A 23,359-nucleotide genomic window follows, 5' to 3' on the forward strand; every position below is an offset into this window, starting at 1 on the left:
TTACGTGTTCCGTTGTCTGATTTTTAACGGCCTGTTCAGGTTTCTCCGGAATCCCAGAGTGACTTTGGAAGCTACAACTGCACGGCAACCAATGTGATGGGCACCGAGTCCAAGGAGTTTCTTCTCATCCAAGCAGGTTTGGCTTTTTTTTTCCATCGTTGGATCAACTTTTAGGGAGGTTCCGGTTGTGGTTTCTGGTCCTCGTGTTGCTTTTAAAAAGGTACTCGTGTGTTAAAGGAACAGCAGGGTTGACTCTTTGGCGTATTATCTTGACGTGACACAGATACAAAACGGGGCTCTGAGGTCTGACCCAGAAATGTTCCCGCCTTTGGAGGTCTTATCAGAGCCACAACACAGACCAGACACAGTCTGCGAGTAATAATAGCTGGTGAAGCCAGGACGTTTTTTTTGTAACGCTGGGATCAGGGTTTGAGTGTACCCTGTACCACTGCCTGCAAATCTTTTCAAAGTTCTGTTCTGTACTAATTGAACTAATACAATATTGGTGCTTTGACTCGGCCATTTTCTGTTTGTGGAGATCGTATCAGATTTTAACTGAAGGTGGGACATCGTCTGTGCTTATCATTAAGGCGGGATCAGAAAGTAAAGTTTAACAACTGAGATCAATCAGGGGTCTCCAACCTACTTTTAGAAAAGCAAAACCGCAGATTTCACTAATAACTAAATTAATTAGTTAAAACGTTAACTAATCGCAAAAAATTACCACAATCAAAACGTAGATTAATCAGACTATTCATTTTGACCGCAGATGATCTTTAAGCTTGACAGCGGATGGTTACGTTAAAGGTAGTGTTGGGTTGTGTTTGAGCAATAAACATAAACTACATGCATTCAAGTAAAGCGTTTAATAAATGTTTGCGTATGACATTCAGAATATTTGTTCATGTCAAACTATTGGGGACATTTTTTTCCCCATTTTAAATTAATTACTGATTAGAAAAAAAGAGGAGGATGAGTATGTGCATTGGATCAAAAAATGTTGAAGACGTTCGCGTAACATTAAATGTCGAAAGAATTAACACATAACGCGTGCGCTTTAAATTTGGCGGGCAAAAAATGTTGATAAAAAGCATTTTTAATTAAGCGATTAATTGGGATTAATCAAAATTCGAAAATGTGATTAATCTGATTAAAAATTTAATTTAAAAAAAGATATATATATATATATATATACCAAAACTATGCTGAATATGTATTCTAGTGGTGTAACGACTCAAAAAAGTCCTGGTTTGAATCGGATCATTTTTCGGATCGAAAAGATAAATAGTAATTCAAGTTCCAGTTCTATTTATTCACACGTTGGAAGATCACAGCTGCCATTAATCATGCAGGCAATCTGAATATACATTTACATGTGAAAGAGAAACCTTTTAGAAGCTACTTAAACCTTATTTGATGGGGGCTCGGACCAGAACTTAGAGCATCAACAAACTAAACAAATGCAAGCAAACATACAAAACAAAGTACATCCTAACACTACACAAAACAAGAAACAAACATTGATTCCAGTCAGTGGATTCAGCTAATTATAAATATGTAGCCATTAGTTCATCTTTGAGTTTCCTTTTAAAGATCGGGAGAGATTAGACTTCATCTTAATTTATTTTTGTAGAACGCTTGTGTCCATAAAAAAAAAAAAAAGAAAGGTCTAATTTGGCAGTTTCAGTTTAGGATTTAGGAATACAAGTGCAATATGAAGCAGATACATTCTTATTTAATACATGGTCCATGTGTAAACCAACATTTAAACGGCTATATTTGACATTTTGAGTTGAATGTTTTGTATTATTATTTATTTATTTAATGGGCAAAAGTGCTTTATAAAATAAATGACGACAAAGTTCTATCTATCTTGTTTTTTTTTTCCTAACAATGAAAAGACCTCAAAGTGCAATTGATGGCACACTCCCTTTTTTTAAACACGGAGAATAAATTACAAAGTAGCCTTGGTCCAGAATAAAGAATGCAAGCCAGGTACCGGCTGTAAAAGTCATTTATGTTACCAGCCCGCCACCCGTTACTAATGCTAACAGCTAGCTGCTAGCCACTAAAGTCGTAGATTTATGTCGTGCCATATAATCACGGCGTAATTAACTGGCGCTTTCTTAGCGTCCTAAATGAGCTGTTGAATATGAGTTTGTGATAGCGTTGTTTTGATGTTTGTCGCAACTATATAATGTTAATAAAAAAGTACGATAAAGAAATCCTAAACGTCGAAAAGGGAAGTCAAGCTAGCCATCACTCCACCACGCGGCCCGACTTCAAAGTCAAAGTCTACTAAGGCTTTTTGCATTGCCGTCAGTGTATTATTTAATCAACTTTGTTTTGAAGTTAGCCTTAGCTATCTGTCTGCAAGCTACTCGAACTTGAGCTACCGGTTGGAGAAGCCTGATCTAGGGTGTCTAGTCTGTACAATCAAAGCCGGCACGGAATGGATGTACAAAGTCGGCCCAGTTATATTACGTAAAGAGTATTCCATAATGTATTCCAGGTCGCACATCAGTTTTCTGTCTGTTATTGGCTCCAGCACATGATAAAGCAGTATTGAATATGGAAAGATGGATGTTGCCCGCTCCAATGCTGATTCGATTTTACCGATAAAATGCAACATTCCAAAGGACAGGTTAATAAAGAGTGGGGATAAATTGAAATGTGACACTGCTGTGATGGATTGGCCGTGGCAAGGCTCCACCTTGAAAATGTTCCTCCGGCAGGCACCGGGGGAGACGGTTGCAGACCTTGACCGAACACGGGGAAGTCGGATTTACCGTGGTAACATGATCAGCCGGCGTTGCGTAACATACTGCCCACCCTTTATATTCTTTACGGGCTGCTCCAGGATGCCTAAAGCAACTAAATGCATAAAAGCTGCCTTTTAAATAACCAATTGGACATGAAGCGTGAGGCTTAACGGTAGCGAAATTTCAAAGTGGAAGAGGAACATTTTGTATCACAAACCATTGGGTCTGTTATCATCACCGGAAAACAATAGAAACGGGCATTTTTCCAGATATTTTTCCACATGTAGCTATTCGGTATGAACGGCACCAACACAAGAATAGGGTTGCCCCCTTCCTCCCAAGATCTACTCTCTGCTCACCATGCATACCACCAAACGCACACTGCAGTCCATCAGTTTCAACCTCTTTATTCCCCAAGTCTGCACTACTTCTGGTTGATTCTTTTCACTTTTACGCCCGAAACGACCGTTCATGATTAGCAGTGCTCAATCGCATAGTTTTCTCAAAGCTCAATTTTGTGCAGGGTACTTAACTCGGCCCCCCTGTTTTTTTTTGTTTGCAATGCAGAAGTGCCATCATCGCCAGAGATCCAAAGGCTTGAGCCTTTCTCCAGCTCGGCTGTGGTGGAGTTTGACGAGCCTGCCTCTTTCGGAGGTGTTCCCATCATCAAATATCGGGTACAGTGGCGCGTGGACGGCCAGGACTGGACTGGAAGGGACTACGCCGCCGCCGAAGGTGAAACAATCATGAAGAGGAAGTTGATTTCATTTGCTTTAATCCTCCTGTTAGGTTTGTCACAGGTGTTTCATGATAAAAACGCATCACAAATATTTCAAATCAGCATCATCAATAAATGCTACTATTTGTAATTCTTTAACTTTAAACTGGGTCAATTTGACCCGGGCTGTTTCATGTTCCGAAAGCATTCCGATAAACATTAGTGACCATTTTAATGGAATGAATGTCAAAGTGAACCATTTTAATTGATAAATAAATAAATAATGCTCATTGGTATCTTCAACTCTAAAGTGGGTCAATTTGACCCGTGTTATGTTTAATGTTTCAAAAGCATTCCAATCAACATTTAACATTTAATTGAAAATATATTACGTGAACCATTTAAATTGTCTGTGGATGAAACATTTCACACTAATATTTATGCAAATTCACTCTTAAAATGGGTCAATTTGACCCGGAAATTCCAAAACCACGATAGCCTAACCATTTTCATTGCACATACATCATCAAACTTAACCATTTCTTAGTTGATGTGAAGTTTCATAGCAAAAACAAAGAAACTGTTGGGTCAATTTGACCCAGTAAATGTCAATGTTTCTATCTTAACTGTTTTCATTGCAAATTTCTTGAAATGAACACTTTTCATTCTCTGTTAGTGCCAAGTTAACATTAACTCTTTGACTGCCAGACGTTTTCCGAAAGGGGACGTCGCCAGTGCCAGTCGATTTAAGCATTTTGACTGATCTTTCAAGGTCCACAGAAAATTTTGTGTTTGGACTATGGAAACACACATACTACCAAATGAAAGATTGGACTCTCATCTTTCATCAGAAAAAAAAAGTTTGTTTCTACCTTATTCCGTTTTTCAGTAATCAACAATAGAAAATGGTTAGTTTCACCTCTGTTTAGAAACAAACGTCTTTTAACGTCTTTGGCACTCCTCCATAGGATTTTACTAAACGTTATTTAACGTTTTTGGCAGTCAAAGAGTTAACGCTAACATTTGTTCTTTAACTTGAGAGTGGGTCATTTTGACCCACAACATAACAGGAGGGTTAAGTGTGAGATGTTCGCCAAATGGATATCTGTGGTGGGTCCGTCCGAAGTCTGGATAGAAGAGAAGAAGAAGTGGAAAGTGGCCTAATTTTAACATTTAATTGAAACATTCTTCTTTTTGCCACCAGAGGGAACCACAAGCTATTTTTTCCCATCATTTTCTCAACTACGGCCAGTCAAAACCCGATGGGAAATGTTCTGCCAATACCCGACCACTTCCCTCCGTCAACTTTCTTGCGGATAAACAAAAATGATGATCCTTTGACGTGACAGAAGGCGGGGGGTGGGGGGGGGGCAGATAACACTTGAGCTATCACCAGGAGCTAATCCAAACATGACAGTGCCGCATGCGGCCCGACGTCTGGCCGAGAGCGAGACTGAGATGACAGTCGGCTCGGGCCCCAGATGATTGCCCCGTCCCGCCGAGACGCGTATCGGGATGCTTCCTGTCCTGTTTGCCGCATGGGGCGTATCTGGCAGCGGCTTTGCTGTCATCTCACGGCCCGACAGCCACCTGTCATGTAAACCAATGCGCTAAGCAAAAAAAAAAACACAAGCGCTCCGAGGGACGCGCTTTGCATTTCGCTCAGCATTCATTGGTACATTCAAGAATAACAAAAATAGGCCACATTATGGCGAGAAACACCCAACAGTCCCCTTTAATTAAATCAATAAAAGCTCCAGTTGGTGCTTAACAGTAATGACATCATAAAATCGACTGTGGGTGAATAAAAAGGCTGACCAAAACAGACAGAAAATGAAAGCATTCTGAAAACCCAAGACCGGGATTTTCTTCAGTTGTCGTCCCATCTCTGTTTTTTCGGGCTCCATCAAATAGCTGTCAGTCATTCATTTGAAAAAATAAACACCTCGCCTCGTCCAAAATGGACTCCTCCCTTTTCCCATGGGAAAGAAAGAGAAAGAGAGAAAGTCCAATTACCTCCCTGAATACAAGCTGTTGTTGCTGCTCAGCCAATTTGCGACCTAAAACAGCAGCACCTACCAAAGAATGTCAAGTCACTTGGATGAATTAGAGTGCGGAGTCTTGAAACTTTTGCTCAACAGTATCGCGCACACTCAGACATAAAAAAAAAAAGAAGAAGAACTACTAAACCCATTTCAACTATGTTGCTAACCAAAACAGCGGCACCTACATAGGCACATAACCACTCTCCCATTTCAACACGACTGCTAACCTAAAACGCAGCTGAATTATGAATTAAAGGTTAGCATATTAGCACAACAATAACTATGTAACAATTTTATTCACACATTGAGATTAGTGAGTAAGTTGGAGCCCGCTTGGACTCCCTTGCTAACTAAAACAGCAGCACTTACTGAGGCAGGTCATCGGTCCCGCGGATGAATTAATACATGTTGATAGATGCTATCGTTCACTCACTAAGACTAGAGCGTTAACTGTTGAACCCATTTCAACTCTGTTGCTAACCAAAACAGCAGCAGCAACAGTCTTGTTGGACGTGTGGTTGTGTGCATCCATGTTTGTTACCAGCAAAACCAAACCACGTGCGCAAAAGTGAAATATTTACGACAGTTTGCCAGCGCACAGCTTGCAAAACAATGTCAATTTTGGTCAGAAAACCGCTGGCAACAAAAGTGAGTACACCCCTGAGTGAAAAGGTCTTCACGTTTGTGAGCTAGCAGATAGGTGAGCTGTTGGGACTCTCTCGTGATACAAAGCGGGACTGCCATCACATGTTTAAAAGAAGTACTGCCGCAGGTGCGTCTACATGTTGAAATGGGTCCATTACAAAAGCCTCCTGGAGTCCGTTGCAAAAATAAAAATGAGCAGTTTTAACATATTGTATTGTATTGCATTGTCCATCAAAACTGAGATTTATTTATTTACTCTCTAAATATATATATTGTTTTTATACAGCTTTTCATACAGCGTCTAGATTTGCTTTGTGAACGCAAACTTCCTGAATCAAGTCAATTGATTGATCGACTGATTCAGAATCGAAAGTCAAACCTCATCTTTGCCTCCAGGCCAACATAATTGCATAATTGAATATTGCACGAACAAACACTCTCTTGACTGTAAACCACAAGCAGACTGATGCTAAGTGATACGATGTAAATAAAGTTGATGTGGCGGTTTGATAGTCGGAGCAAATTAACATTGTGGAATTAAACAGCCTTTTTACTTCATTCGGTACATGACACAGTCAGCAAAAAAAATTCAATATTTTAATTATGGAAATTTTTGTTGGTTTGCATAATTAATCGTTTCTGATGTTTTCATCCGAAAAACAACAAAACAAAAATATAAAATAGAAAGGGAGGGAAAAAACTCACAAAATAGTGCGCACAGTTTTATTGGATATTGGCGATATAATATTGTATATTTTATGGAATTTTTTTGGTTCTTTTTTCCAAATTATTTTACCATGCATTTTATGAGCATAACAGTATATAAATTATAATTAAGTAGTAAGTAGAAGCAATCATTTCTACATTATCATTAAAAAATATATATATTAACTTATAATAATACTTTTAGAAAAAAAATCTCCATTTCTTGGACGTTATTTTGAAAGAAAAATGTGAAACATATCGATTAAATGTACTAGGGATACTAGCCTTATTTCAAGGTATTCCTCTTGTGACCATTTTATGATCAGGAACTAGAAATTACACAAATGGAAAAGCGCCATTAATTACATGCAATTTTAACTTCTTTAAAATGATGTCTTTTTTTAATTTATCTTTTATTTTATGTATCAAAAGTGCGAGTAGCGTTGCGCTCGTGCTGGTATTGGTCTGAAAAAAAGTGGTATCGAACGTCCCTAATATGGACATTTTATTATTTAAAAATGGTACAGTTTAAATTTTAAAAACATAAAAATGTAGATCTTATGGGTATTTTAAAATAGAAAATGTTACATATATCTTCAGAAAAAGTATAGATTATATAGTGAATTTTATACACACTTGGGGAAAAAAAACATTGGCCATTACTCAAAAGAGAAATGAATGAATAATGACTTTTACGGACACTAATTTTCAATTACTTTTTCATGTGATTTTTATTTATATTTATATTTTATTTTGTTGCGTGCCGTACCGTTTATAAGACTGCTTAATGATGTTTTCCCCCCTCATCAGACTTGACCAGGATCACCATCGTGGGCCTGACGCCAGACACCTCCTACGAGGTCAAGATGGCCGCCATCAACGGCAAAGGCGAAGGCGAGAGCGGCGCAGCCGTCAAGTTCAAGACCGGACCCATCCGTACGTACCCGTCCTCTATTCGAGCCCTGAAATGTCGCCTTATCGCGACACCCTGCGTTCTTTTCAGAAACTTTTCCCCAAGGCTCGGTTTGTAATCTTTTGCAAAAACAATCCCTTTGAATGAAGGCTTTTATTTAGCATACCACACATCAAAAAAAAAACGTACAAAGAAAATGTTATTATTCACAAGGGCAAAACCAAAACATACATGTGACGCCAGGTTTAGTCATCCCATTCGCGGCATTGGCTTGAGATGAGCCCTTTGACGGCATTTGTGATCAATTATTTGATAAGGTTGTGCGGTCGTTAAATATCTTTATCGCACGGATGCAATAATTGTTTTGTCTTACAAGCCAAAATGAAACAAATCAAATACATCCGGTTCACCGGCTAACCTGTGTTTGTTTTGTTGTAGTTACCGAGTTGTAATCTTAACATTTGAATGAATTTGCACATTTGTGCAAATATTGCCACTTATTTAAATAGCTTACTTTAACCATTACACCTATTACAGCAAAAAAAACGGGACTGATAAGTCGCTTCTAGGAACATGAACGTGGACGCACACAACATCGCGGCCTGACCACGTCAGCGTGAAATGGTTCAAGTAGATGACGCAACGGGCCGCTAATTGAGGCATAACGTCTATTAGTAGAGGGATCAGCATCATTTTGAGGTTTGAGTTTCTTCTCAAAGTAACGCTTTCATGACCAGCAGGAACCAAACCAAAAACCAAAAACAAAAATATATTTAATATTATTGGACGACACCATAAGGTGCACAATGATTTGCACACGGGCGCTAAATGAATCTAAATAAATGTTTCACAACTACAGAAGCGAGGATCTGCCAATGTCAAGCAAACATTTTTTGACTAAGTTGCTAAAAACATAGCATATTTCCCCATAGTGCCACGAGGGGGGTTATTGCGAATCCGCAAGTCAATACCCCATTGCATTATGGGAAAAAATGCTGAACCTAAATCATGCACGGCAGGCATAATATTAAATCATACAAGTTACGAATAAACAATAAAGCGTATTGCATTCACTTGAAAAAAAAATCCTGTTTTCTTGACATTATTTTTGGGGGGAGCTTTGTTTTTTTAAGTTTTTTTTTTTTCTGTTTTATTGAATATTTTTTGCCCTATTTTTTGAGTATTTTTTTCTGTTTTAAAAATATATATTTTCCTCTGTTTTTCAGAATATTTTTTTGGAGGGTTTTCCCTCAGAGATTAGAGAATAAGAACACCAGCTTTGTTTTTCTGAATAATTTTTTTCCTGTTATTTTGAATATTTTTCCTCCTGTTTTTCAGAATAATTTTTTTCAGCCTGTTTTTCGGGGGGAATGACAGGAAAAAAAAATCTTGTAAAACAGATAAAAATATTCAGAAAAACTGAAAATGAAAAAAAAATACTCAAAAAAACAAAACTCCCCCAAAAAGTTTGTTGTTTTTTTTTCCAAGTGAATGCAATACGCTTCCGTAAATGTGGACCAAATGCTTAAAAAATATTTATACTCTACTGTATATATATATTTATTTATTTTTTCACTCACACATGTGCCCTGTCGCATGATGGGAAAATATGCTACGTTTGTAATATCGAGCCTACAAGTACGTTTGAAAGTCAAAAATGTTTACTCCGTATTGGCAGTTCCGTTAAAAACTTGAACTTGAAAGATAATGCAAGCGCTCGGGCAGCGATTCTTTAAGCGCTGTCCTCCATGTTGAGAATCAATGCTCTAATGATTCAAGTCAACATAGCCATGGTAATTAAAAACATATTTTATAAAAACTCGATCACTTGATAACGGTATTTGTTTTATTTTTCTCGTATCTAAAGCTCACACGTACACCCGCACGCAGTTCTTTTTTTTTTTTTTTACATATTGATCCACGACTGCGTTTTCCCAGGCCCCCTTCAGAAGGGCTCATAAATAAATCTCAAACTCTTTGTTTTAAATCCATAGCAGCCCTCCATCCGTCTGTTCTTCGTATAGACTTTCCTCGACACCTCGCGTGCTTTATGAGATTTTCCCACCACTTCACAGTAACGCCGATAAAAAAGCCTCTCGCGGCTCCCAGTCGTTTTTCCAAGGCCTCATTTGGGACTTTTGTTCAATTTCATTTTCATTGTCTGTTTCTTCTTCTTCTTTTTGTTTGTTTGTGTCCATCCGTCGCTTTCACGGCGGTTTCCATCTCTTGTTATTCCATCGGACCTATCAGGCCTTTCTTTCAAACGTAAGTTTCCTCTCTCTGTCCTGTCCTGTCCTGTCCTGTCCGCTTTTGTTTTCACCCCAAATCCGCTTTTGATAGAGTAAATGCCAGTCAATCTCTTAAATGTTTTTTTTTTCCAGATGGCATTCCGTTCCATTTCTCGAAAGGTTTGTTAAGCAGTGCGTTTCCATTGATATTGAACATGTAGCTTAGCTTCCCCTTAGCATTTCTCCCCCTTAACATCTCCTACCGTTGGCCAGTGAATTGCAAATTCAGCTCGTTAGCGTCGAGCGAGGTCGTTAAATGATGTACACGCAACTGGGAAGGGAGGTGTATTATCATAAGGAAATCAATTAGGTACTTACCGCTCGTAAAGTTAAAGGCCGGACATCTTTGCATTTAAATCTCCCCCGTAAGGATTTTGCTTTAAAGAGCTCCAAGTCCCACAAACCTTTCTAGCGCTTGATAGCGCTCGCATGCACGAGTGCACTTTTATTTATTTTCTGTCCTTTTAATGGTATGTTTATGCTTGTAAGAAGCACATTTCATTGGCTCAAAGTCCATGGTTCATATTTGAATGATACAAAACGTGGCCTTGTTTTTATCGACTCCTGGGAAGAGTCGGAAATGTGGCTAGTAAAAATGCTAAACAGGATTTTGTTAGCTATTGATCACTTATTAAGTTTTTTGGTGGGTTTTGCTGTAAAATGTGCAAAAAGGTGTGTAGGTCGGACTTGATGGTAAGCGTAATGTGTATTAAAGTTGTTTTGCTACCTTTTGACAACATGTGCTAACATGCTAATAGATGCTAAAAATGCAGGCTTCTCTATCGCACTATTAAAAAATGGGCGATCAACATGTTCCAACGTCTTTCAGCGTCATCAGAGGCTCCGCCCCTTATTGCCACCACCAGTACGGCACTTAGTGAGTATGCCACCATGCTCGTCATTGCCATCGCTAACTTGCTTGCCATTGTTGTGGTGAGCTAGCGCTAGTTTAACCGGGTACCCAAATGGACTAGCATAGTGGCGGATTTTACTAACTGCATTGAAAATGATGTGTGACATTTGTTGAACACAGCTGGAGTGATTTTCTGTTCTTTTTCATCGTGGAATGTCATTAGTAGGTAGAGGAACTCCACTGAAATTATATTTTGATTTGCATGTCGAAAGCATCAAGACAAATTCCACTTGAATCAACTATTTTTTTGTTAGCGAGCAAAGCATCCATTCCTTGCAACATAAAATTTCAAATTCAGCATAGCATACAGTATTTCCTTAAATATTGTTTCTCTAATAAGTCACTGGGTGTCCATCCATTTAATGTTTAAAAGAAAAAGAAAGAAAAAAAATCACACACCTCCCTCAAATGGACACCTCTTTTATCCCCTCCGGAGCAAGAACTGTCTGTTATTTTCACGGTCTTAGATGAGCCAATTTGAACTCTGTTGCTAACCAAAACAGCCATAACCACAGAGGCATGACAATAGTGTGTTCCCATGTTTATGTTCTTAGAAGCCTTGCTTGTTACCGCAGTCCTCCATAACAGTCCTTCTTAATTTGTTTGACTTTCCAGTTCCTCTTGTAATATACTGAAAATATTTGTCTTTCTTCCAAAAGCAAATGAGATGAAATGCTCTTTGCCTAACACACAGCGCCCCCTATCTGCCGTTGAGTGAATAAATGACTCCCTGTTTGTTGGCGAACAAATGCGTGAAATCAGCTGACGTTTGACTTTGTGTTTTGCTTTGCGTCTTTTTGGCGGCAGGGCCACTTTCAAATGAATGTTATGCTAAAAGGTTTGTGGCGTAATTCGTGGCTAATGGAGCCTAGTAGATGGCATTAAGTGATGATGATGATGATTGGGATGCAACAGGACAGGACAAGACTGATGAAGCATCGCAAGGCTCGTAAATTAACAACCTCACCCAAAACAGCATTTCCCACCTACTGCTTGCGTTCCCCGTGACTGCGTAGTCTAGAATCGGGTGTCAGAATTCACATTTAACACAATAACTTCACATTCCTAACAATCATTGTTGTCACACTTGTCATACTTACCAACATAAAACTGCCTTTGGAATAACAATCACAGCTTATACAGACCTTAAACTCCCAATGTGTGCTAAGCGTCAAGGAAGAACCAGCGACTTGAAATTGTTTAATGTTTAATGCCCCTCCCACTTGCACATAAAAACATTGTGCTTTACAAACACGTCACATTTCCTGAAAGTCTGCTTAGCTTAATGCTAGCGAACAATGCAAAACGCAATAGACAGGCTAACGAAAAGCATTGTTTTGTTTTTTTACGAAGTACAATATCATTGATTATTATAGTTATTTTCACATATTTAAAAAAATAAATAAAAAAAAAAAACACACATGACCGCAAATTATTTTGTTGTGTTATTTTGAGCAGGGTTGATCAGATTAAAGCTGGAGACGGGATTTGAGGTACGAGCATGGTTATGGAATCAATCAAGCTCATATCTTAAGGCGCTACTGTACTATGGAGGAAGGCTGCTGATAAATAAATGAGCCCAACAAGATCAAAATCTGGATCACATATGGAGTTGCAATGATAAATAGTGAACTGTAACATTAACACCCCACACCACGAGATAATCGCTTAAGATCATTTTTTTAAGATGTCTGATAATCGGCCCTTTGCCAAGTTAAAATTGGAGCGGGTAAAAATGCTCCGATTCATTTCAAAATTGCTCTAAAAAAAAACTCATTTGTCGTAAAGTCAATTCATTTTTGCTTAAAACCTTTATTGACATTTTTTAAGTAGCATTTTGAACTCTCACTTACAGTGAGGCAAAAAAGTATTTTCGGATTTTGGCCAAATACTTTTTTTACCCCACTGTATTGTGTTGAAAAAAAAGTCTATTGATTTTTTTTTTTGTTTGCTTTTTGTGTTCATTACATGTGTGCAACATTGTGTTTTGTGTTTTTTTACGTTAACATTTTCATCATTTCCAAAAATGTTTCCTTTTTGTACCTTTCCCTCCCTCCCTCCCTCCCGCCACCCATGCTCCGCCCCCGTATTTACCCCCATCGGCCAATCATGTGATTGTGCATCATGTGACTTTTGTGGCTCTTGCATGGTGCTGATGACGTCGACGTCGCCGGCCAACAGAAGGTAACTTTTGCTCATTACTTGCAGACGAATGAGTGTAAAGGAGCACGTTTCCGTTTTGGCGGAACTCATTTTGGAACGCTGCGTCAATTATTAAGACATCGCTCATGCCGATGACTTCCGCCATTACTGCGGCTACAATTCATGCCTAAATGACTCTCAGTCGGCTAATGTTAATGATTAATGCCAATGCGCATTCTTGTGAGTGCCATCATCACTTTTTTGCCACGTCGGAGCTATTTTGGCGAGAGAGAATGTAACCTAATAGTACAATAGTTTAAAAAAAAATTGCTTAGGTTTTGTCAACAGCAATTAACCATTTTGATCCTCAAAATTCATTTTAAAAAAATGGTTCTTGTTTTGTTTTATTGATTTTAGCTTAAATAGTTTGGTTATGTTGCAATGTATTTTTGTAATTGTGTTGGAACAGAACTACCTCGTTGTGTTCCCAGATCAGCCTTAATTGTTTGCATTATTTTTAATTTGCTGACATTCTATTGATTGTGAAACGTATTTAATTGCACGGCCAATGACGTTAATGCTGCATGCAAGTCGATGCCTTCTACCTCTTCCACAACTTCCTGTTCTGTTGTTTTGATTCTCACAGGGAGTTCCGTATGTGCATGTGTCAACTCATCACTATCGTGTCTTTTCCATCCCCGTAATTATCTTACCACAACCATGCACATTTTTATGACATTTTTTTATTTTTATTTTGGGTGGTGTGCCGTAATTATTATTTTTTAATCTAAGGTGGCTCAGTAATGGTTGGGAAACAAAGTCCAGTTAGCTCACTTCACAACAAGTAGCAGTTTGGCATAAAGAACAAATCTTAAAAAAAAAAAAAAGAAGCAAGAATTTATGTGTGGCAACGTTTCGACCTTCAAAAACAGCTTCGTTTTTCTTTGCCGTGAACAGTGAATCGCCACGGCAACAGCGCGTGACCAAATAAAAAGCGTTCAATAAGTTTTCATCTTAAACCTCTTAAGATGATGAAGATTGGGACAAATTCTGTGAATCAAGATGGCGGACTTCCTGTTAATTCGCGAATGGCTCCAAAAGCCTTTTTTGCACATTGTGGGTCAATTTTTGGGGATGTAGGTCAAACGTACAACCAAGAATGTGTCGTTTAAGAAGGAATTTTGAAACACAAAAATAGATGCCCCGCCCCCATCATATAGTACGATTTTTTGTTTCCTTAACGGTGGCTGCTCGGGCCCCTAATACATGTTTTGAATCTAAAACATCCTATCTCTAACTTTGCCGTAAAGTCCGCTAGCGTAATGCTAACACATAATTGGAAAATAGCATCAACAAGCTAACACTTTCAGGAACAGATTTTATTCTACAAATTTGTGTTGTTTGGCTTTCATTTCCAAGTAGGAAAAGATGAGCCTATAAGCTGAAACAAGCAGTGATAGAACCGTTAGCATAGCATAGCATTGTACAATTAGCCTACTGGATGTCCACAAAGGATTAACTGTGTATAAGATTGGGTATCCATTATAAGCGCTTATCCTCACGGGGGTTGCAGACAGAATTATGTAAGCATGTGTGTTTTTAAAAAAAATATATATATATTTTGTGAGATCTGAAACAGTACACAGCTCTAACCCTCATTCATAAATGTATGTCTTCAAACGAGTGCCTAGGATATAATTTACACATTGCCCCAAGCACCCGACTGTCAGCATGAAGGACCCCCAGCCACCCCCCCCCCCCCCCTTCTTTGTTTTCTGTTTGTCTCACCACCATTACCATGACTTGGGGACAGCAACGCTTTCTAACTGCTTCCCTCCTCTAACATTCACTTGTAGCTAATCTCATCACGCTAACCGGAATTCTTCTCTAACAATATTTCATTTCCTAACCACTTTCTGTTGTTTAAACGCCAAACGTTCAAATATCAATCAGGTGTGAGGCGTTGGGTTGCCTTATCGGTTATTTCAAGTGAGATTCCGACTCTTATATAAGCGTGGAGTCAATACATTTATTCATGATTAACCACCGTAGACGGTCAACAAACAACTCCACTTCCTTAGCATTAACGTCCATCGACGCCCGGAGGCTCGTTATCCGGCATCCCGGCGGTCATTACGCACAAGACGCCGAGCTTAATGAGGAGCTTCGCCGTGCCCTCAAAGTCGTGCTTTGAGATTTTTTTTTTTTTTTTTTTTTAGAGGGGTTCACTCCGCAATGGTTGCCTAAAAACAGCTTCTATTCATGGTTGCTGTTTCTATGGCAACCCTGCTTACTCTCATTTCCATTTCCTAGGGGAACCCAGTGCCCCGAAACTGGAGGCCATGGTTCAAAATCAGGGCAACGCTCTTAAGGTCAACTGGATCAAGCAGGACGACGGCGGCTCCCCGATTAAGCATTACTTGGTCCGATACAAGGCTGTAAGTATTCCCCACTTGCCTTATTTCATTTCATTTTAAGTATTCTTCGCAATTCGTGGATTCTCCTTTTTTTTTTTTTTTTTTTTTTATTGGGTGCCATCTTGATCCCAAGGAAGGCTTCATTTATACAAAAGTAGTGTTTTGTTGACATTGTGGCATTTTGAGCTTCATTTAGCCGCAGCCATCTTGTAGCAACTGGTGGCAATTAGAGTATAAACCTGGTGGGTGTGAATTTCTTGCAGATTTGCGCTATTCGCAGCAGGGCTTGCCTTGGTTTAGTTCTGTTTCATTTCATTCTGTGTCATTCCTTTTGTTTGGTTTTGTTCCCCTTCTGACAAAGTCAAACCAAACAAAATGACTTAAGCCAAACTGAACCTGAACCAAACTGAGCGAAATGTAAACGAATGAACTGGAACCAAGCAAAACGGAAATCCGAACTGTGACAGAACCAAAACTGAAATCAGAAATTTACTAGAAACTTAACCGGAATCACAACCAGGAACGGAATAGAAATGGAACCTGAATCAGAACTAGAACCAGGATTGAAACTAAAGTGGAATTGGAACCGGAAATGGAATTGGCACCGCAATCGGACCGTAATCAGAATCTGTTTTTTTATTACTTTTGTTTAAATTTTAAAAAGGTTTTGTATTGACTTTTCAAATGTTGTCAATTTGAGATATTTGCCAGACTATTTGCAAGCGCTCTTTTAAATGAGCTTATCAGCATTATGAATTATTGACTAAATATTCACAAATGATTCCCAACCTCTTGTTATGATCATTTTAGAGGACAAATTATAAATTAAAACATTAACTCATTCGCTGCCATTGATGGCTATAGATGTAAAAAAAAAAAAATGCTACTAAAACATTTCTATTTAACATTTTTTTCCATTTTTGTTAACAAGAATATGAAAAACTATCATTTTTTTTGGTACATTTAGAAAAGATGTAAAAATTGTGATTAATCGTGAGTTAACGAGTGAAGTCATGCGATTAATCGAAATTACAAATTTTAATCGCCTGATGGCCCTAATTTTCAATAATCTTTTCTTTAAAAAAATGTTTTAAATATATATATTTTTTAGTTAATTTATGATTAATCCCAATTTTTATATCTGTTTTAATACAATAAAAAAAAAATCTAGGTTTTCAATCTTTTGTTAACAAAAGTGGGAAAAAATTTGAAACTAATAAAAATAGTTCAATGAATTTTTGACGTCTATGGCCGTCAATGGCAGTGAATGAGTTAAAAACTAAAGTCTCTCTCTATACCACCATTTTTTTCCCCGATTCTAGTCAAAATCGCCGCTGACAAAATGTTGCCGCTTCCTTCCTCAGAAGCACGTGTCCGACTGGAAACCCGAGATCCGCATGCCACACAGCAGCGAGTACGTGGTGCTGAGCGGACTGGACTGGAATACCGAGTACGAGGTCCGCATTGTGGCGGTCAACCAGAAGGGCAAATCCGAGCCCGGCGTGCTGTCCTTCCGAACAGCCACAGAACCCACCACCATGCCAGGTACTCCATTCATTGTGCCTCGCTCCCTCTCCAAAACACACACACATACACACTGCAAAGGCCTTCCATGGTGAGTAGCAGCAGCTACCAGCTTCTGTTAAGGGAACAATGGTGATTATGCACAAAGCATTAAAAATGTATTTCTATCATGTTGTGGCCAGAAAAGTACCATTACTTCTACTACTACTACTAAAATGAGTTACTTGATTTACTCATTGGTAGACAGTAACAGGTTTTTATGTGGTGGGTGGTATTAATTTTACAAGAAAGTGTTTTTTTTAACCCTACTTTATAATATACTGGTTGAGGGCATTTATTTTTCGACTTTATTTACTCTGCATTTGCTACTACAAGGCATCTATTAGGGGTAAGGTGTTGATGTACAAAATGATTTCTTTTAAAATGTCATGAGCAGAAATGTTTTAGGGACGTGGCTTTTAATATTGCAAATAACATATATTAGGGGTAGGGCGTTTATTATTTGTAAATGCATTTTTTTAATACCATGTCCATATAACTGAGTACTCTATTCCCTATAGTGACTGTTTTTTATTTATTTTATTTTTACTCAACTGCAGAAAAAAACAGCTGTCTATTAGGAGTAAGGCCTTTATTATTTGCACAAATCCATTTTTTTTTTTTATATAGTGGTTAGGATGATGACCCTAATAGTTGGTAGGGTGTTTATTTAGTCAACATCAGAGAGTCCCAATGTTGTTTTAAGGATAAGGGATTTACATGAGAGCATTTTTATCATGCTATATTTCCTCATAACTTAATTTGCAAAGAGCACCTAATATCTATTAGAGGTAAGGCGTTCAAAAAAAAAAGTAAAATAGTATTAAAGAGCATTCTTTCACAATTTAGTTTTGATTGACACTGCTGTATAGCTAATGAATGAAAAATGATTTTATGGCGCAGGGGGTACCTAATAAAGTGTCTGTTGAGGGTGTATGTCGAACATACCGTTTGGGTTGGCATTTAAAACGCAGCTGCAGATTCTACCTTCACCCAAGCGAAGCTGATTTGCATTTCAAAGGCACCTGGCGGTCTTCCAGCGGCCATGCTCGGCAAGATAACGCAAAACTATTGAGCGAACAGCGCAAGAAGCGGCGTGTGGCTCGGCATCACGCTACGTCGCTCTCCTTATCTTTGCTATCGTTAGGGCTGCCGCAGCTCAACAATAAAGTGGCGGCAGATATCCCTCAGGCCGAGAGTGATTTTATTTTTTTTTTTTTTTCTTTTGCTGCGGTTAATCCTTAAAAGCTCGATTCCAGCGGTCGGCCTTCGCTCTGTTGTTGTTGTGCTGTGTGCAATAATGTTGAAGTTGGGCTGCTTTCCCCGCCACAATTGACAAAAACAACTTTCAATGAAAATAAAAAGAAAAGTTTTCCCATCTTTACCCCAAAGTCCTAACCACTTTTTTCTTCATTTGTATGGGAAAAGCGTTTCATCTAAAAAAATAAAATAAAAATCTGGTCAACTATCCAAAGATGTACTAGTAGCTTTTCCAAATCACTGAAAGAAAAGATGGAAATGAGATGGCAACCTGAAGACTGACATTGAAAACACATACAATGTCAAAAATATAAAAACAGAATATGTCTATATTTGTCAGTGTTTTCCTGCAATGCCGCATTTCATTCTCAATGGCAAAGCCGAACGGCAGCTCCACTTTAAAATGTACGACAAAACGTCCAATTTCCGACATTTGTAAAATATTCCCGCCGTCCAATAAAAGGTATGTACAGTATCAACAAATTGACTTTTTTTTTCCCATTTTAACCCCCAAAAAACTAAAACACATATAAGTATATTTAATATTATTGGAAGGCATTGTAACATTATTCACAAATTTAACCAACTGTACTTAAATAACGATTCAATTCAAACATAGGCATGAAAATTGCTCCTAAATAAATGTTGAAAATCCGTGTTTATAGAATCAATGCAAATGTCGCGCGCCACTGACGAGAGGAAAGTCCGCACACTTTGAGAGTCACACGCGCACGACCTTCCAAGATTGTCATTGCGAACTCTCAAAAGACTGCAAGTCCAAATTGTTTTGCAAGGGAAGTCGAACGAAAAAACACGTGACCTTCATTTTAGCATAAGCCTAGCTTAGATGTCTTAAAAAATATATATTTATAAGTTTGTTTCATGTTTGTTCAAAAATACACGGGAAGAGGACCGTATTAAATCTCAATCGTCATATTGACGGGGGGTAAAATGGCCCGTTCGGCCCCAACAGTGTTTTCAATTGTCACCATTTTCCTTCCACCTTTCCACCCATGCCTGCCACAAACCATCTGCCTTGCTAACGAACTCACTACGACTTCCTCATTTTATTTATTTTTCACTCCTCACTTAAATCTCTACAACCTTTCAGGGCTTGTATTTCTGTATTTCTGACTTTTTTTTCTCTTTCTCTCCCTGTTTTTCCCCCCTCTTCTCTTTCCTCCCTTGTCGTTCCGCCCTCTTGTCGTCTTGTCCCGTCCCGTCCATGTGTTGTCGTGGGGGGCACCTGCGGACCGTGACGTTGTCATCCGCGCCGATCTGTGGCTTTTCTTTTTGATGTGTGCGGCACTTGAATTGGAAATATCGGCGGGCGCCCGCAGCGACGCTGGGTTGCCGATGCGTGACGTACAGTTTGGCAGCTCTTCTGCTCCCCACCTCGCTGACTGCGCTCTGGCTCTCGTAAAAACTGATCTCGTCCCGGGAGAAGGGATAGTCGGGAGGGAAGGAAAACCTGGTTTTGGCTCTGGCGTCCATCCAACCCCCCCCCACCCCTTCTTTTTTTTTCTCCGCTTTCTATGCCTTTTTGAGCCTCGTGCAGCCACAAACAAGATCAAAACAAGATGGCGTGTCCAAGATGTTGCTTTTATGATTGTTATGACAGGGGGGCTCTGTATGTGCATCACTTTGCTTTGGCGGGATTATGAGTCGTCTGCTTTTGTTGTTATGTTTTCTTGTTGTAAATGAATATATGGAAGGATTTTCTATATCAGGGGTGTCCAAAGTGCAATTTTTTTTTTTTTTTTTTTACTGTCCCACCGCCACGCATTCTGAAAAACAAACACTGCAGCTAACCTGGGAACACTTTTGCCTGAATCGTACTTCCCATTTTTGGACATTTGAATTGGTAGTGTAGAGTGTAAAAATGTACGCAAACGTAGATGTTAACCAAAAAAAAAAAAAAAAAATTCTATGGGTTTTGGCTTTCCATACACACGCAAATGTTATTTTTATCTTGAGCTGATGCAGATTTTTAGGTCAAATTATTGGAAGTTTTGCTGCATGGAAAGAAAAAAAGATGAATATGAGACAAAAGGACAGCTGTTAGTTAGTCTTAGCACCAAACTGTCAGACTTCTGAACATCTCATGAAAAGCCTACTAAAGCATCTAAAGTTTAAAATGAGAGTGTCTGCTGATTCCCATGTAACATGAGTTGGAATTTGATTGATTCATTTTTAAAGTCACATCGCAGACATAAGGGGGGGTGTGCACACTTGCGCAACAAAATTTTACTTGTTTATTGGTACTACCACCTGTCAAAATTATTTTAAGAATTCAAACGAGCTGCACAGGTTAAGTCATGTTATAGTTCGATATATTTTAATAAGCCTAACTTATTTACATCTCGTAAAGTAACATTTCAGCAGGGGTGTGTAGACTTTTTCTATCCACTATAAATGCGGTCTTCACAAAGCAAAAAACTAATTTGAAACTTTACCAAGTTGGATCTAGACTTTTTTTTTGTTGTCACCTATATGATGAAAAGTAGAAATCCATTTTTTTTTTTTTATTAAGTCGACATTACACAATATGCAGCCCTTAGTGGGAAACATTTTGGACACCCCTGGTTTAAGGATTTACAAGTTAGGGATGGGCATTATAGTCGATATATTGATCATTAGGAATTCTGTCGAGATTTGTCGTTGACGAAATATTTTGCAATCTTCCGATGGGAAGTTGATCTGCATCCAACTCATGTCAACTCAACATGAGATGTTTTTTTTTAAATCATTCATGGAATAATTGGTCCCCCCCCCCTTGTCGATCGATGCCCATCCCCATATGCATTTATGTTAACGAGTCGGCTCACGGGTGGCGTTTTGTTCGGAATAACACATTCATAATGCCTTAACGTGAACTTGAGAATCACATGATTGTGTGTCTGCAATAGCTCTAGCTAATAATAATAATAATAATAAAAAAAGAGGCTTTTATTTCTTTTTCTTCTCTTGGCCTAAGAGCATGACGAGAGCATGACGCGTGGACCCCCCCAAATCCAGAAATTCCCAACTAAGCTCCGCCCCTGCCCCCCAGCCCCTCAAGCATTATGAATGTGTTAAAAGCAGGCGAGGCTATGCACTCCGAATCGGAATGTTAAACGAATTCTGGTGCACTTTTCTCACAAACATTTGGACGTAAATGCCTTGAGAGTATAAAAGAGACGGTGGGAAACTTTGAGAGTGAAATGATCATATTTCGTGTGTACATAATCAGCTGTTATTTTCACTCGTCTTATCTTTATACTAGAAAGCGGGTGGGGGGGGGGGATTTCCGAAAAGGGGAAGAAAAAATAAAATGACGTACATCGCTATCAAAGGAGCATCATTTTGGATTATGTGAAATGTTGTTTTTTTTTGCTTTTGGTTTGAAGACATTTTTGTAAGTACATATATGTGTGTGTGTTTCCATGTAACCGTTGTTGGGGTGGAAATAAAGTGTGTCTGTTTTTCTTTCACTGACGTGATGATTTTGTCAGCCGGCGTGGAGAACGTGTCCGTCAAAGTCAGTCACGTAAACGACAAACAAAAAAAAACCTCATTCACTGCCATCGACGAGTGTACTCGTCAGACCGTTTTTTTTTCCAATACGAGTGCCACTGTTGGGGGGTGAATAGCCAAAATACACCTTGGGTATAATTTTAATGACGTGCAATCGCCAGTAGATGGCAGGATTACTAAAGAACGTAAAATGGTAGAATCAAACTTTTGTTCTTTTTCTTGTGAAAGAATATATTTAATTCTTTCATTTGGTACAGTGTCATCAAAAACATAACACTTGGTGAGTCTTGAAAAATGCTCAAAAACATCTTACACTTTAAACAATTGGGTCAAAATGAACACAATTATGGACCAATCCATTTTATGGGTCTATTTGACCCAACTTGCTGGGTTGTTTTATACAAAATGACCCAATTTTAAAATAAGAAATAATAAAAAATAAAAAAAAGTGGATTGGTCCATTATTGACCCATGGTTGGGTCATTTTTGACCCAACTGTTTTTAGAGTGTAAAATATCACGTTGGCTGGCAGTGAATGAACAGGACGTCCACAATTGGCTAAAACCTAGCTGATCGTTAGCCTAATAGCATAGCGCCGTAAGTCCGACTCGTTTACAATGGCTTGGACGATTGAGAATCTACACAGACATAAAGAAAAAACACATTTTTTAGCAAGCGCATTTATGAGTTTACGTTACAGAAAGTCAGTTATGCTACTAGGCTAACGATATGTTGGCTAACAAAAGCACAGATTTCGATTAGTACATAGGTAATAGGTATAAACCCAATTTTAAAGTCGCCCACATTAGTTTTATCGATCAACAAAATGTCGTTCAACAGGACATACGAAAAAGTCTCAAGGAACATGCAGTCAGCCATTTTGTTTTAAAGAGGCCATTTTGGACAAATTTTAAGGTTCGCACATTGAATTTGCCCACAAGAGCATCCAATAAGAAGCAGACGTGCGATGCTAATTAGCTTTTTCTTGCCTATGCCAGCTAATTTGGGCAGAACTTGGCCTCAAAGTTGAATTATCATTAGGAGGATCCGCCGTGGAACAAAGCAGGCATTCATTGCTGCTCGCAGCTTTATTTTATTCATTTGTTTTATTATTACCCGTGGGTCACGCCGACAAGCAATTAGCTGCGCGAGGGCACGCGCTACAAAAATGGCTGACAATTGAGCGCCAGCGAAACGCGTGTCCATTTTTCCTGTAATCAAACACATGCGCCCGGTGATTGTTTCCCAGCCTCGCTAATTAAAACATGGCGCCCGCTAATGAACGGGGGGTCTCGGGCATCTGCTTCCCTCTGGATGCTCATCAATCATTTTGCGCGGGCTCTCAGACATCCGCCTTCGCCGATGACTGACAACGGTTTGATGCGGGAAAACGATATCGGCGTGAAAGAACAATTATCCGGTTGTCATCCCAAGCGGTCAAGGTGACCCGGGCCTCAAAACTGTGGCAGTTC

At 38.9% G+C, this 23,359-nt stretch overlaps 1 protein-coding gene across 11 annotated transcripts in view; it reads left to right on the forward strand.

Annotated features, from left to right (window-relative positions):
• ncam1a (neural cell adhesion molecule 1a) overlaps positions 1–23,359 on the forward strand; it is a 252,964-nt gene that overhangs the window by 221,881 nt on the left and 7,724 nt on the right. For 4 of the 11 annotated variants that reach the window (XM_077546414.1, XM_077546413.1, XM_077546416.1 and 1 more), the window contains 7 exons: positions 40–136; positions 3,330–3,497; positions 7,686–7,811; positions 10,039–10,053; positions 10,170–10,196; positions 15,445–15,569; positions 16,913–17,093. In XM_077546414.1, coding sequence (XP_077402540.1) covers positions 40–136; positions 3,330–3,497; positions 7,686–7,811; positions 10,039–10,053; positions 10,170–10,196; positions 15,445–15,569; positions 16,913–17,093 — 739 coding nt within the window. Of the gene's footprint in view, positions 1–39; positions 137–3,329; positions 3,498–7,685; positions 7,812–10,038; positions 10,054–10,169; positions 10,197–15,444; positions 15,570–16,912; positions 17,094–19,711; positions 21,845–23,359 lie in introns of those variants that run through there. The other 7 variants (XM_077546418.1, XM_077546419.1, XM_077546421.1 and 4 more) reach the window with 4 other exon arrangements.

This window comes from Vanacampus margaritifer, chromosome 16 (genome assembly GCF_051991255.1).
Source record: "Vanacampus margaritifer isolate UIUO_Vmar chromosome 16, RoL_Vmar_1.0, whole genome shotgun sequence".
NCBI classification, from domain to species: Eukaryota; Metazoa; Chordata; class Actinopteri; order Syngnathiformes; family Syngnathidae; genus Vanacampus; species Vanacampus margaritifer.